Below are 12,372 nucleotides of genomic sequence, written 5' to 3' on the forward strand. Positions count from 1 at the left end.
CACCCGGTCCCAAACCTCCTGCCATGGACAGGGACACCTTCTGCTGGACCAGATTGCTCAGAGTCCCCTCCAGGCTGGCCTGGAACATTTACAGGGATGGGGCACCCACAGCTGCTCTGGGCATGATTTGCATGATTGCCTTTGAGTTGCTAGGATAACTATTTATGTCTAGTGCAAAAAACTCCACAGAGAGTCCCACTGTATATTTTCTATTACAGTGTGGGCAGGAAGAGAGGGAGACACCACATCTTCTTGAGGGACACTATGACTTACCAACTTTGTGTCAAAGCTTTTCTTTCAGCTAAGGAGTCAGCAAGCAGAAGAGGAGCAGTGAATTCCAACATCCAGCAATATGTACAAGGTACTGATAAAGGCCCTGAAAATCAGTATTCACACCTCAGGAGAGTAGAAATAACTGAAAGGAGTTTTTTCAGTTGAGTAGACATTAACACTGCCCTAACTGCAGGAAAAAGGCAGTCCAGATATATTTAATGTCAACGTTAATATATCTGAGGGTGATTCTTATCTAATGAACACCCAGATAATTGTCTTTCCTTGGTTAGTGTTTAAGCAGTCTAACTTCCTTTTAGAATGTTGGGTATCTTTTCTTGTTCAGTGGAGTCAATTGTACCTTTGTTTCTTGGAAATCTGTCTGCTCTTAGGGTTTCCTTCTTTAGTGTGCTCTGTGCATTTTAATTGTTCCAATAATCTCTGCTAAAAAAACCCAGTTTTTTCTAAAATGCTGATGAAATGAGTACACAATATTTTTATAATGAAAAAGAAATTATTTTCGTGACAATGTTTTAGTGCACTGTGTTCTTTCATTCACTGCTTAGTTCATCTTCAAGGAAATTTCCTTGACTTAATTTGGTTTACTTCCAAGCAAGAGCAAGTGCACCAAACTACTGCTTAAGGATCTGATTTGTTTGAAATGCTTGACTGAGCAGAGTGTGCAGAAGAGGAATTATCCCCCTTGCAGAACTGACCTGGAAGGCTGCCACAAGCACAGAGCCCACAGAGTGAAGGAGTCCTGGAGCTGTCCTCAGATTATTTGCTGTATTTTCTCATCAGGAGTGAGAGACAGAGCTTTCCTTTTCAATTTCAAAACTGAAGATTAATATCATTGATAAGAAGAAAAAAAGTGAAGACATTATCTTCTTGTCTTGTAGGAGAATCCTTTACCCCTCCCTCTAAATATATTTAAGGTGAAAAAAAAGAGAGAAAGGAAAACCAAAAGAAACCAGAATATAGCCAACCTTTTTAATTAGAGTATATTGTACTTCCAAACTGGATACACTAGAAATTGGCAATGCAACATAAGATGCAAAGAAATATACCAGTTACTGTCAAAATGACCCTGTACAGCCTTATAATGCAAAAAGCTTTATACAATACAAATTTTTATTAATGTACACAAACCTTGACAGAATGATATTTGAACATAATACAACAATAAAAAAAAAAAAAAAAAAAGAAGAAAGAAAAAAGTGCTGAGAACTTTAACTGAATTACTGAATGGAAAAACACGCCAGTTTTCATTAAAGAATGCATAGTGAAAACCAGTATGAAATTACCTTTATGGTGGGGGGAATTTACCAGAACTGTTGGTCATTAATCAGTAGGGGGGACCTCTGGAGAACATTCCTGTCTTTAGTCTTGAACTGCAAACAAATTATTTTAATATGCAAGAGCTCTGATAAATAGGGTATTTTTTTTTTCTTAAAAAAATAAAAACCTCCTAACACACTTTTCCTTACAGAGAAAACTTCTATAACTTGCCAGAAAGAATGAATTTATCCTTTCCAAAGTGCTAAACAAATTTCCCAGGTACACTAAACATTGCCAGATCAGATACTGGTGCAGTGGAACATGGTCAAAACACGTGGCGGTCACATGCGGGCAGCTCGTTCTTGGAAGCTCCAGCCCCATTTAAACTGCCCTTTGGATTAGGTACAGTGGTCTACAATTATAAAATTCCTCTTTCTTCTCCTTCCTGGACAGCTGTACCTTACCTGGAGTTGGTGTGAGAAACAAGCTTTTTGATTTGGGAGTGTTTGGTTTTCTGTGGTGTGGTCAGAGATGCGCGTGTGGAGCGTGTTTTACAGAACTGGTAGAGCTGCTGGATACAGATTGCAGATTTCATGCTGTCAAGATAGCAACTATTTTATGCTCTGAGTACTTCCCAACACAGTATTTTCTATTTAGTCTGTGCTCCCAGGGAGGTGTGGCAGGAGGTCTGACGGAGTAAAGCATGGTGAGCAGGGCCCTGAGTTTGGTAAGTTGTTTACAGAGGTTTACTCGCAGTTTGGAGCAGCTGGGTTCTCTGCACTGCATAGACAGACCTGCCAAGTGCTCATCAGAACCAGAACTGTCTGCTGGAATGCAAACAAATGGTGAGACTTCTCTGTCCTGTAATTAATAATGCCAAAGGATAACCTGCTATGGTTTTGGATATTTCCCCCTTGTAACTAGCTTCCAGTATGGTAACACGAGTGCGCAGATTAGGATGGGATGTCCTCCATATACAGGAAGAATTTGGTCATGACAGTGGAGAATGTTTGGCCATCTCAGTACAAAACAAATGTAGGAATCTTGCAAATAGGTTAAAGTGATGCAAGTTTTGCATCCAGAAAGTCTTTCTACACAAGCTTCATTTAAGAACTAATGAAGACTGAGTTACATTTCTACTTGTCCATATGGCCAAGAGCCCTTGTGGACAAGAAATGCCTTCCTGCACCGGGTCGTTGCTTTCCTGCTGGGGTGGTTGGATTCCCCCCATCCCACAACAACCTGTAGAGGAAGTTCCTTCAGGACAGCACGAGGGTGGGCAGATAGCATGAAAGATGTGACTCAGGGCACCTCCTACAGTGGCTTGGCCAAGGGACAGGGAGGGGACTGTGGCAAAAGCTAGGTCAGACACTTCTAATAGCTGTAAAAGACAGCCAGATCCAAATCCAAGAGACACCACGGAAAACAGTAATTCAGTATGAAGGCATTCCTGTACATCACATGATCATTTTGAAAGGCTTCACATTTTATACTTCCAATTGTAAAACAGAGTGCTTTTAATCCCAGTCTTTCTTCCCACATATTAAGTTGTCTAAGGAACAGAAATCAATTAACAATCAGTTAGCTTCTCTTGCATTAAGATCGCTCTTGGCATTTTGAGATTAACAAAGGTTATACAACCAATCTGCATTTGCTTCTTCCTGCAATAAAGTGCTACATATAACATGTCATTTTAATGACCACAAGTAGGAGCATTAAATAAGTACAAAGTTAGCTTCCTAGCAGGACACACTCTATCTGCCATCAACAGAAAGGAATAAAGTATTACTGATGACATGGAGGGGAGCGAGAGGACTGTCAAATTTGCAAGTACAATTGAAATACTGAGGGTATAAAAGAGAACTTTATGGTTCCAAAAGCATCTTTTTATAGCTTTATATTTCAAAGAAGTTACTGGTACCTTTTCAAATAAACAGTCTTATTAACTTCAGCCCACAATTTGTTTTTTTTTCTTTTTTTTTTTTTTTGCAAGTGAGAAACAAACTAGTGCAAGACTAAAGCACTGTGCAAAACTGCCTTTTTTTTTTTAGTCTGAGTATTTATACCCAGAATTTATCCATACCCTTTTTTAAATCCCCTTGTTGGATTTTTTTTCCACCATAGAATTCTAGTTATACAAGTTGTTCCTGCAAAGTAAAAGGTAACCACTGCATAATACAGTATATATATAATATTTATATGCCCTTTTAAAACAAAAGATGTATGCTGTGGCCCAGAGGCAGGTGTTTGACACACCTGTGTAAGAGCTGAGAGTTGGGCCTGCTGTGTGGGTGTGTAGGCTGCACACACTGCATGTGTGTGGACATACTCACTCTTTTCATTGTCATGCTCTCATCCTGCAGTGCTGAAAGCAACTTTTTTCCACACCAGTTCTACCCCAAATCCTCAAACTTTGACGACTGAATACAAGGCATCAAACAACTGAAGGAAGCTGCAAACAGCACAGAAATAATACACCAGTTCTCCCCTGCCCCGCCCCAAACATCGCTCCTGAGCAGCTCCACGGTTCAGGGGGAGGCAGGGAGCGAGTGTGGAAAGGGGAAAAGAAGGATGATTAAAGAAGCCAATCCAAGGGATGTGCAAAAGCAATGTCATAGCACACTACAGGCAGCCTCTCTTCCTCGCACCCGCACGCACACAAAGCCCAAAACTAAAATGCATCAATATGTCATCTTACAAGTGCTGATTGCCAATAAGGACACTCTTTTTTTTTTCAGCTTAACAAGACAAAATAGTTTCTTAGATAAAGAGTACTGGGAACATGCCTCTGAAGGTAGAAGTATGCAGTAGGTCACCTCTTGGAGATTTAATAAAGCAGCTTTCATGTCAATGCAATAAGTATACACACAGAGCCATTTGCTAAACCTTACTAATGATATAGTACAAGTGTTCGTTACCTTTGCAGCAATGTATAACCTGCTGGGTTCCTCGGGGGATTTTTGGTACAGAATGCAACTGCCCTCAGACAGTTTCTGCCCTTTCTGTTAGTCCAAGGTAGGCAAGGAAGGAGTGTTTAGGTGAAGAGGCACCTCCCGGCGCAGTCTGAGGTCTGGGTGGATGGAATGTGAGATCGTAGTGGTTTTTGGGGAAAAACATTGTTAAAGGGATAAGGTGGGCAAACTCTGAGTTCCAGTATTTATCGAAGCACAGGGAAGTGCCGTTGATGGCCAAGGCTTTCACTGCCAGGTTTGGCTCTGCCCCGCTGCCGTGTGCAGCCGACATAGCTACGGTTTGCAGAGCCTGGGAGGCAGACATGACTGAGAGGGGTGACAGAAGGTTCCTGGGGCTGATCGCTGGTAGGAGTGGACTGGATTCCTTGGAGGTTGAATACTGGCCCTTCTTCTCCTCTTCAGAGCAGTCCCCGTTCTGGTGCTTCTTCACGTGGCGGCTGAAGACAAAAGGGTGGGTAGTCTTGAACAGGCACTCGTCACAGCTGAAGGTCTGGCGTGGAGCGTGCTTCAGTTTCTTGTGCAAGTTGAGATTGTCTTTGCGTTTGCAGCTGTAGCTGCACTGGTCACAGTGAAAAGGGCGCTCGCCGGTGTGGACACGCACGTGCTCGATCAGCTTGTTGGCCGTCTTGGACAGGTAGCCACACTGGTCACACTTGTAATGGTTGCCAAGGCGGTGCTCTCGGATGTGCATCTCCAGCTCCAGCTGGTTGGCTTTCACTGTCTGGCAGATCCGGCACTTGTACTCCATCTTGTAGTGAGTCTTCAGGTGGCACTCCATGGCTGCGGGGCGGTTCGTGGAGTAGATGCAGAACGGGCACCTGGCAACACAGCAAGGAAGGGCGGGGACAGAGAAAAGAGGAGTCACTCAGCTGGCAGACCTGCCTTCCTTCCTGCTTCAGCCCTGGCACTCAGCCCCTTTCTGACCTACTAAGGAGGAGAAAAAGGCACTCAGTTCTCCCTGTGAAGCCTCTTTCCGATATCTGGTTCACCTTGACACGTCTCTACTTAAAGGAGGTTTGCCCATTTAATGGCATTCCTAGGAAAGCATTGATTCACTCTGAAGGAGCATCCCTTTAACCTTCTGGCTTACCTTGATGGGGTCTTCCCCCAAAGCAGGCCGGGGAGTGCAGGGTGGGTGACTGATGCACAGGTACTTTGTGTAACCATTCCTAGTGTTTGCACGAAGTCACTTGGGCCATTTTTTTCCATTAAGAAGTGGTTTAAAGTGAGTGTTTACAGATGAGTATGAAAACAGCTGTTTAAGTAAAGATGGAATAAACTTGTAATACCACACGTACAGCAAAAGCTTAGGAATTCCCTTTTATGTGACCATGAACAATAAGCTTGCTGGGTATCCTGCTAGGAGCAGCTGAAAGCCAGGCTGTTGGAATGATTTGTAGGGACTCCCATTTCTGGGAGATGAGCTAGCCATGCTGAAAGGGGTGTGTGCTTGGCAGTGTGTGCCTACAGCCACCTCTGCCATGGTGGAAATTGCTCCTGTGTGGGAACAGGATGTGGCTTCTTACTCACAGCAGCAAGCGTCCGGCCTGGGGTGGACATGGCAAAGGGCCTCACCCCAGTTCCTGAGCCAGGAGAGGCCAAGAAGGGTAGAGGAGGGAATCATGGAAGTTTGGAAAGAAGCCTGAGCTGCATGCTGAACAAGCCTGGCCACCCACCAAACCCCAAACAAACCCAAAACAGTTGCTTGGAGCAGCTGAGAGGAAGTTGGTGGGGACAGTTCCCTGCCAGGGGTCTCTGCTGTAGTGAACCAAGCACGCACCTTCCACATGGAGCTGGTGAGCTCAGAGAGCCAGGCTGGGTAAAAACTTACAGCTAAGGCAACTGGCTGCTGTCTTCCAGCATCCCTAGCTGCCACACATCTGCATTCACTGTCTAGCAGGTCTGCTAATTGTGTTCTGGCATTTTGGGTAATTTCTAAGCTGATATTCTCTCTGTCCCTATGTGTGTTTTCCTTGCTACATCCGGTTGCACATACAGGTATAATAATGATCTACAAGTTAATCAAGAGATTTTTGAGGAAGGTGAGTAATAACAGGAGGACAAAGAGATACAAAAACACCTGGACACATTTCCTGATGCACATCAAGTACTCTGATCCAGAGAGGGACCTGTCACTGAGGCTTCTAATGTGATTATCTCTTTCACCAGAGGACTTGGCTGTCAATGCACACATACCTCTCCTGGGCTGGGTGCTCTCTGGATCAGAATCTCAGATTTTGACCTGGAGCTGGAAGAATCATGTTTTTTTTCTCTTCCCCCACAGCAAACAGGAGACAGAAAAATACAATTTACTTAGATCTCTTCAGGCTCTTCTGGATGCCTTAAAAAAAAATAAATCAGAGCTTTTTCTTAGATGCAGCTTTCAAGGTACCTAATTATTACTCGAACTGGGCAGGAATATAGACTGAGAAACCCATTCTGTTGGGAAGACTTGAGTCATATCATGGTCATGGTTTTTCCTTGGTAAAAAGAACAGATTTTACACAGCTTAAACCAAATGTGCATTAGACAACTGGTCTGTATTCCAAGGCAGACATCCCATCATTCTGACACAGCGCTTGTTTCTCAATCTGGTCTTCTTTCCACATTCAGTCATCTCATCTCAAGTGACCACAGATCCCAGTCTGTGGAACTACTGAGCTGCAGACCAGAGGCTGCCTGGCAAACAGGACCAGTTTTCCAAAGCTGCACGCGGTAACGTTGGACACGGTGCGCTCCTCGTGTCCCAGCCACAGCACACGGACACCAGCCTGAGCAGCAGGAGCTGGGAGCCCTGTGCTGAACCCCAGCTGGGCTCCCAGTGCTTCCAGCCTTTATTCCTGCAGCAGCTGGACCAGACAGAGGCCAGGGATGTGCCTCTTCCACAACATCACACTGCCTGCCCAGAGACAAGCGTTTGGCCCCAGCAGCCCCTCCTTCCCTCAGGGCTCAGACTTTGACATAAGGGCACACTCATTCTCTAGAAACACTGCTCTGCACCAAAAGACCCTAAAGATACCACCACAGCCAAAACCAAAGGGCTTTTCTCTCAAAAGACTCTATTACTTGTTACATGTTAATTTATACAATAGTGATTGTTGTGGGGCATGCAAACAAAGCAGGAAGCATCCAAGTTATTCATTCTTGCAGAGAAATGAATTTGGATTTGAGTATACAAAGGCTATAACCTTTAAGGTTGTAACTTCATACCTAGAGGCTGTACAGGATTTAGTTTCTTTGAGCCAGGTGCAGAATAGAGCCTGTGCTGGGAGCTTCTTTTTGCTCTGATGCCTTGGAAAAAACCCTTATTTTGCCAAAAGCTCTTTGCAGTACTGCTTCATTCTCTGCAGGACCCATCACATAATGTCACCTCTTTGACTTGAATGGGGAAAGGAGCACAGTTTGTTAGAGCTCCTCTGCTGCTAGGTTACCAATCTGCTGTAATGATGCAAGCCTGAAGGACAGGCCTTGGGTCATCTAAACACAAGAAAGCCCCAAATCTGGATTATTAGTTAACCAACCCCTTTCTGACTGACTTCTTTTGTCCTATCCCCACAGTATTAAGGTGCTTAACACAGTAAAAGTTTGTGTACTTGCTTTCCTTACTTGAGCCCACCGGTGGGGACAGTGTGGCATTTCTTGTGCTCCAGTAATTGCTCAGGTGTCTTCATGAACTTGTGGCACACGTCACACTCGAACATCCGTGTGATCAGGTGGATTTGCAGGTGACGCTCAAACATGTTTTTTGTTTTGCAGACAAAGTTACAGAAAACACATTCAAAGCCTGAAAAATAGAACAGCAGAACTTAGTCCTTACCCTGTGGCCAGATTGACTGCATGGAGAGTGGGAGTTTGTATTTGTTAAACAAATTTTTTACCTTTCTCTGACTTCTCTTCAGTGTTCACTGAGGTCTGACTACCAGGCACTACAGAAATGACCAGTAGGTTGTTTGACCCCTTGGATTTTGGGGCTATATCTGCATCTTCTTTGCTGTTGGCAGAGTCACTCAGCGCTGACAGCGAAGATGAAGATGGACTGTTAGACTCACTGGGTGTCTTCCTCTCTTCAGCTGAAAAACAAAAAACAATAACTAGTTCAGCAGATTAGATGGAGTCTCCATGATTCTGTTTTAAACTTCAGGAAGTACTTATATTCAGAGTTAATTCAAAACAAGTCTGAAATTAATTGAGCTGATTAAAAAACCCCCATTTTTGGGCCTGTTTCCTTTTTATTAGTGTTTAACCACAGTACATCTCTCAGTTTATCCTGCAACTGAGTGCTTCTGTGATGGTAGAGGGAAGGGATCATACAATTCTACCTCATTACTGGACTGAAAAGAATCCCAGGAAAACACTTTGATTACTCCGAGTTCAAAAGCTTATCACTCAGAAAGGGAACAGGATTTCTGTGGGTTTGAGAGGCAGAAACCAAAAGTACTTACTGGTCCAAGCTAAACTTCTCCCACCTTTCCATTTATGTGGGTCCAGTGAGTAAATCTGGGATGAAGGGCACACAAGAATAATCTCCCTCACTGTACTGAAGAGCACTGTCAGTAATCATTGCAGAGGTAACAGTGTGGTCTCAAGATTTACATGTTTTTATTAGAATCTCCTTCAAAGCTAATTGGAAAGCATGTTATTTAACTGGACCTAGAGATAGAGCTTCTTTATGGAAGAAAGAAAGAAAGCATCAGAACTTCCTTATGTGTGCAATAAATGTATGAAGTCCAAATCCCAAGTCCTATCACACACTAGAACTGAACAAGAGAGAGAGTTCCCATATGACAACTGCCATGAGCCAATGAGGCAAGGATGGGCAAATTATTCCCTCCCACCCATGTCCTGGTGGGAGGGAATTATTTGCCCATCCATGAGAGCTGTGTTAAGAGGAGACTTCACTAAAACTTCAAATTCTCCATGTGATACAATCCCCTGATCAAGGCCTCTGCAAACAGCAGCACCTGTGTACTTAACTTTAAACTGAGTGGCACCTTTAAGATAAAAACATAGGAATGCACTAATGAAATCTGATGACCTGAGCTGCCAAAAGGGAGGATGACTGGATATCATACAGAAAGATTCACTGACCTTGGGGACAAGAGTAATACAAATGGAATGAAATTTAATAGCACAGAGAACAAGGTTATGACCTGAAGGGCCAGTAACAAGAATTTTTGCTACAAATGAGAAGTGCTTAGGTTGGAAACAGTCAAGGAAAACAAAAGCAGAATTGGAGCAGAACAAGGGATGAATATGAGCAATCAGTGTTGGGGAGCCTTCAAGGAAGGTAAATATGATCACAGAATGATATTGTGTCACCTATTCCCAGTAGCTGCTGCTGGTTTGTACTGCCACCACTGCTTATTTCATTTCAGCATGTACAGCTGTGATTGCATATGTCCAGAACAGGGGTTCCAACAAGAACACGTGCAGTGAGGGATTGGTACAGCAGGAAAACTGTGTTCCATATAGGAAAAGGCTCAGTGTACATTTAGAGGGCACAGTGTTGTTCTCCAGAAATGTACTAAGGGAATAAATACTGTGGAAGGAGGGATGAAAGGTGGAGGTGGAGGGAGGAAAAGGAGGACTCCTGTTTCAGATTGAGGGCAGTTCTGGACAAGAACAATGTATCTGTACTCTGATTATCACTATGACACACATTGGAAATTTTGAAAAGGTCCCTAATCTTTAATGCAAGAAGCTGCCTGTCTCTCAAAATAGTTCATTTAAAACAATGCTCCTTCTTTGAAGGCATATGCCATATCCTCACAAACAGCCCCTTTATGACCTGGCAACATCACAGGATAAGGAACTGGAGTCAAGTGACCCAGAAAATCCATTCTATTTTTAACTCTGTATTTGCCATATGTGTGAACATTTGGCTGAATCACCAGCTGAGGGGCTCACTTGGGCAGGGTGAAGGAAGAACAAGGGGGTTTTGCCTATCATCAAAAGACAAGTGGCAGTTTCAATCTTTTAGCCACAACAGGAAAATACAGCAGAGCACAGCTCACTTTTGAGCTCTGAGGCTTTTCACATAGCTGTGGGTGGTGGTTCTCATTTGCCTTGAACTCCTCTTTATGAAGTGAAGTAGTGCTGAGAGCTATGCTGGCACAAAATCCCTTGAGAGCTTTCCAGTAGTTCATATTTCTGTGGTTCCATTTAACTTATGTATCTGTGAACACAACCAATTGTATTCCTCTCTCCCCTCTTCTTCATCCCTCCTGTTTTCCCAATTTTATTCCTGGTAGGACAAGAAAAGCAATTTAGTGATGGAAAAGTTGTGCTGGATGCAATCAGGTTCTGTATTGTAAATACAACTGTGAGTAGTTCGTGGCAGCAAAAATGCTTCTGCCTGGTCTTATAAAAGAAATTAATTAAGAAGATTCCAATTTTCTTCTCCTTAAATTATGCCAGACTTCATTAGCTGGACTAAGCATATGGAGCTTGTTTGAAAACTGCTATTGCTCTTATCCTTGGCTATTAAGTGAGCAGGACCAGGGAGCGACCACGACTATTTAATATAAAGTACATTTATGGTATTGCTGAATCACAGTGTCAACTAAACATCAGCATCAAATTCCAAACTGATGGACTAGGGGGGCAAACAGAGAGAGGAGCAAAGCTCAACAAAATGTTTATTTCAGACTTAGAGCCAGGTATGCACAATTAGCCCTCAAAGTCACCTTATCATCGCTCAAGTCAAAGCAGGATTTTGATGAAATAGTAAACCAGAAAAACAAATGAAATATTTGACTGACTCCAGCAGGAGAGGGGATTTGGGGGATAAGGGGAATAGGAAGAAGAAGGGCTAAGTAGTCCTTCATTTATTTCACTAAGCTTGAAAATTGATCTGCACTACCAGATTATTTGCCTGGCTGAAGTCCAATTCACTTCAACTTTGAGAGATCAGGCCTTAATTAGCAAGCATTTCAGTGAAAGCAGAGTGCTAATGGGAAGTGTGAAGGTTGCACCTAAAAAGCAAGGAAGAGAGAGATCACTGCAGCTGGGAGAGAGGGATCATCACCTGTGTGCTTGCTGTTGACATGAGCCTTCATATCTGCCTCTTCCATAGTGACAAAATCGCACGCCGTGCAGCAAATGGAGAACATCCACTGCTCCTTGTCCACGTGGAGGGACATATGACTGACAAACTGGACATTCATCTCTGTCTCAAACCCACACACATGGCAGCTGCAGGCAGAAGAGAGTTCAAGAGTAAAAGAAACGTTAAAAACCAAATCACAAACAGAAGCCTATTGCCTTTCCCCAAATTTGTAAGAGGAAACTCACACCACAGTTTTCTGCTCTTCCTCACTGCTCAGTGTTCACTGCAAAACTCTTTTGTCTGCTGAACTGCCTTTGAACTGATGGCCATGCCAATGTGATTAAGGGCAGGCACAATGCAACAATCCTGTACATGCTATAATGATGCTAAATAATCATAAAGTTAATTAAAAACTACAGATTCCAGATGCTGTGCATCACCTAACTGATTCCTTTGGGCAATAAGAGGCACTGCAGCTTTGCCAAGATGTTTAGTACAGCTGATACACTGACAAACAGAGAGCTTGCTGCACACTCCAGGAGTGATTTTCAAGCCCTGGAATGGTTCCCATGCCAAACTGGGATCTTGTGCAAAACTGCCTGGCGGTTTCAGTGTAAGCAAGTAAAAATGGGCTCAAACATTTCTTATGCTTGACTGGAAAACAGCAGTCTTCAGCTATGCAAATAATTAGCAGGGATACAGATTTTGCAGCCAGCACATAAACAGGGTGATACTGAGAGGATGTGGAAAGGACCCTTTAATTTAACTTTCTTTGCAGAGTCCTCCTCTTGCTTTGATTAGGCC

At 43.4% G+C, this 12,372-nt stretch overlaps 1 protein-coding gene across 3 annotated transcripts in view; it reads right to left on the reverse strand.

The window, feature by feature from the left end:
• Positions 1 to 1,257: 1,257 nt before the first annotated feature.
• The window catches only part of ZNF827 (zinc finger protein 827), a 100,257-nt gene continuing 89,142 nt past the window's right edge, over positions 1,258 to 12,372 (reverse strand). For 2 of the 3 annotated variants that reach the window (XM_058024905.1, XM_058024904.1), the window contains 4 exons: positions 11,548 to 11,714; positions 8,399 to 8,590; positions 8,127 to 8,304; positions 1,258 to 5,338 (listed from right to left, as the gene is read on the reverse strand). In XM_058024905.1, the coding sequence (XP_057880888.1) occupies positions 4,531 to 5,338; positions 8,127 to 8,304; positions 8,399 to 8,590; positions 11,548 to 11,714 (1,345 nt within the window). In that variant the 3' untranslated portion in view covers positions 1,258 to 4,530. Of the gene's footprint in view, positions 5,776 to 6,716; positions 6,862 to 8,126; positions 8,305 to 8,398; positions 8,591 to 11,547; positions 11,715 to 12,372 lie in introns of all 3 variants that reach the window. The other variant, XR_009114492.1, reaches the window with a different exon arrangement.

This window comes from Melospiza georgiana, chromosome 5 (genome assembly GCF_028018845.1).
Source record: "Melospiza georgiana isolate bMelGeo1 chromosome 5, bMelGeo1.pri, whole genome shotgun sequence".
Taxonomy (NCBI): domain Eukaryota; kingdom Metazoa; phylum Chordata; class Aves; order Passeriformes; family Passerellidae; genus Melospiza; species Melospiza georgiana.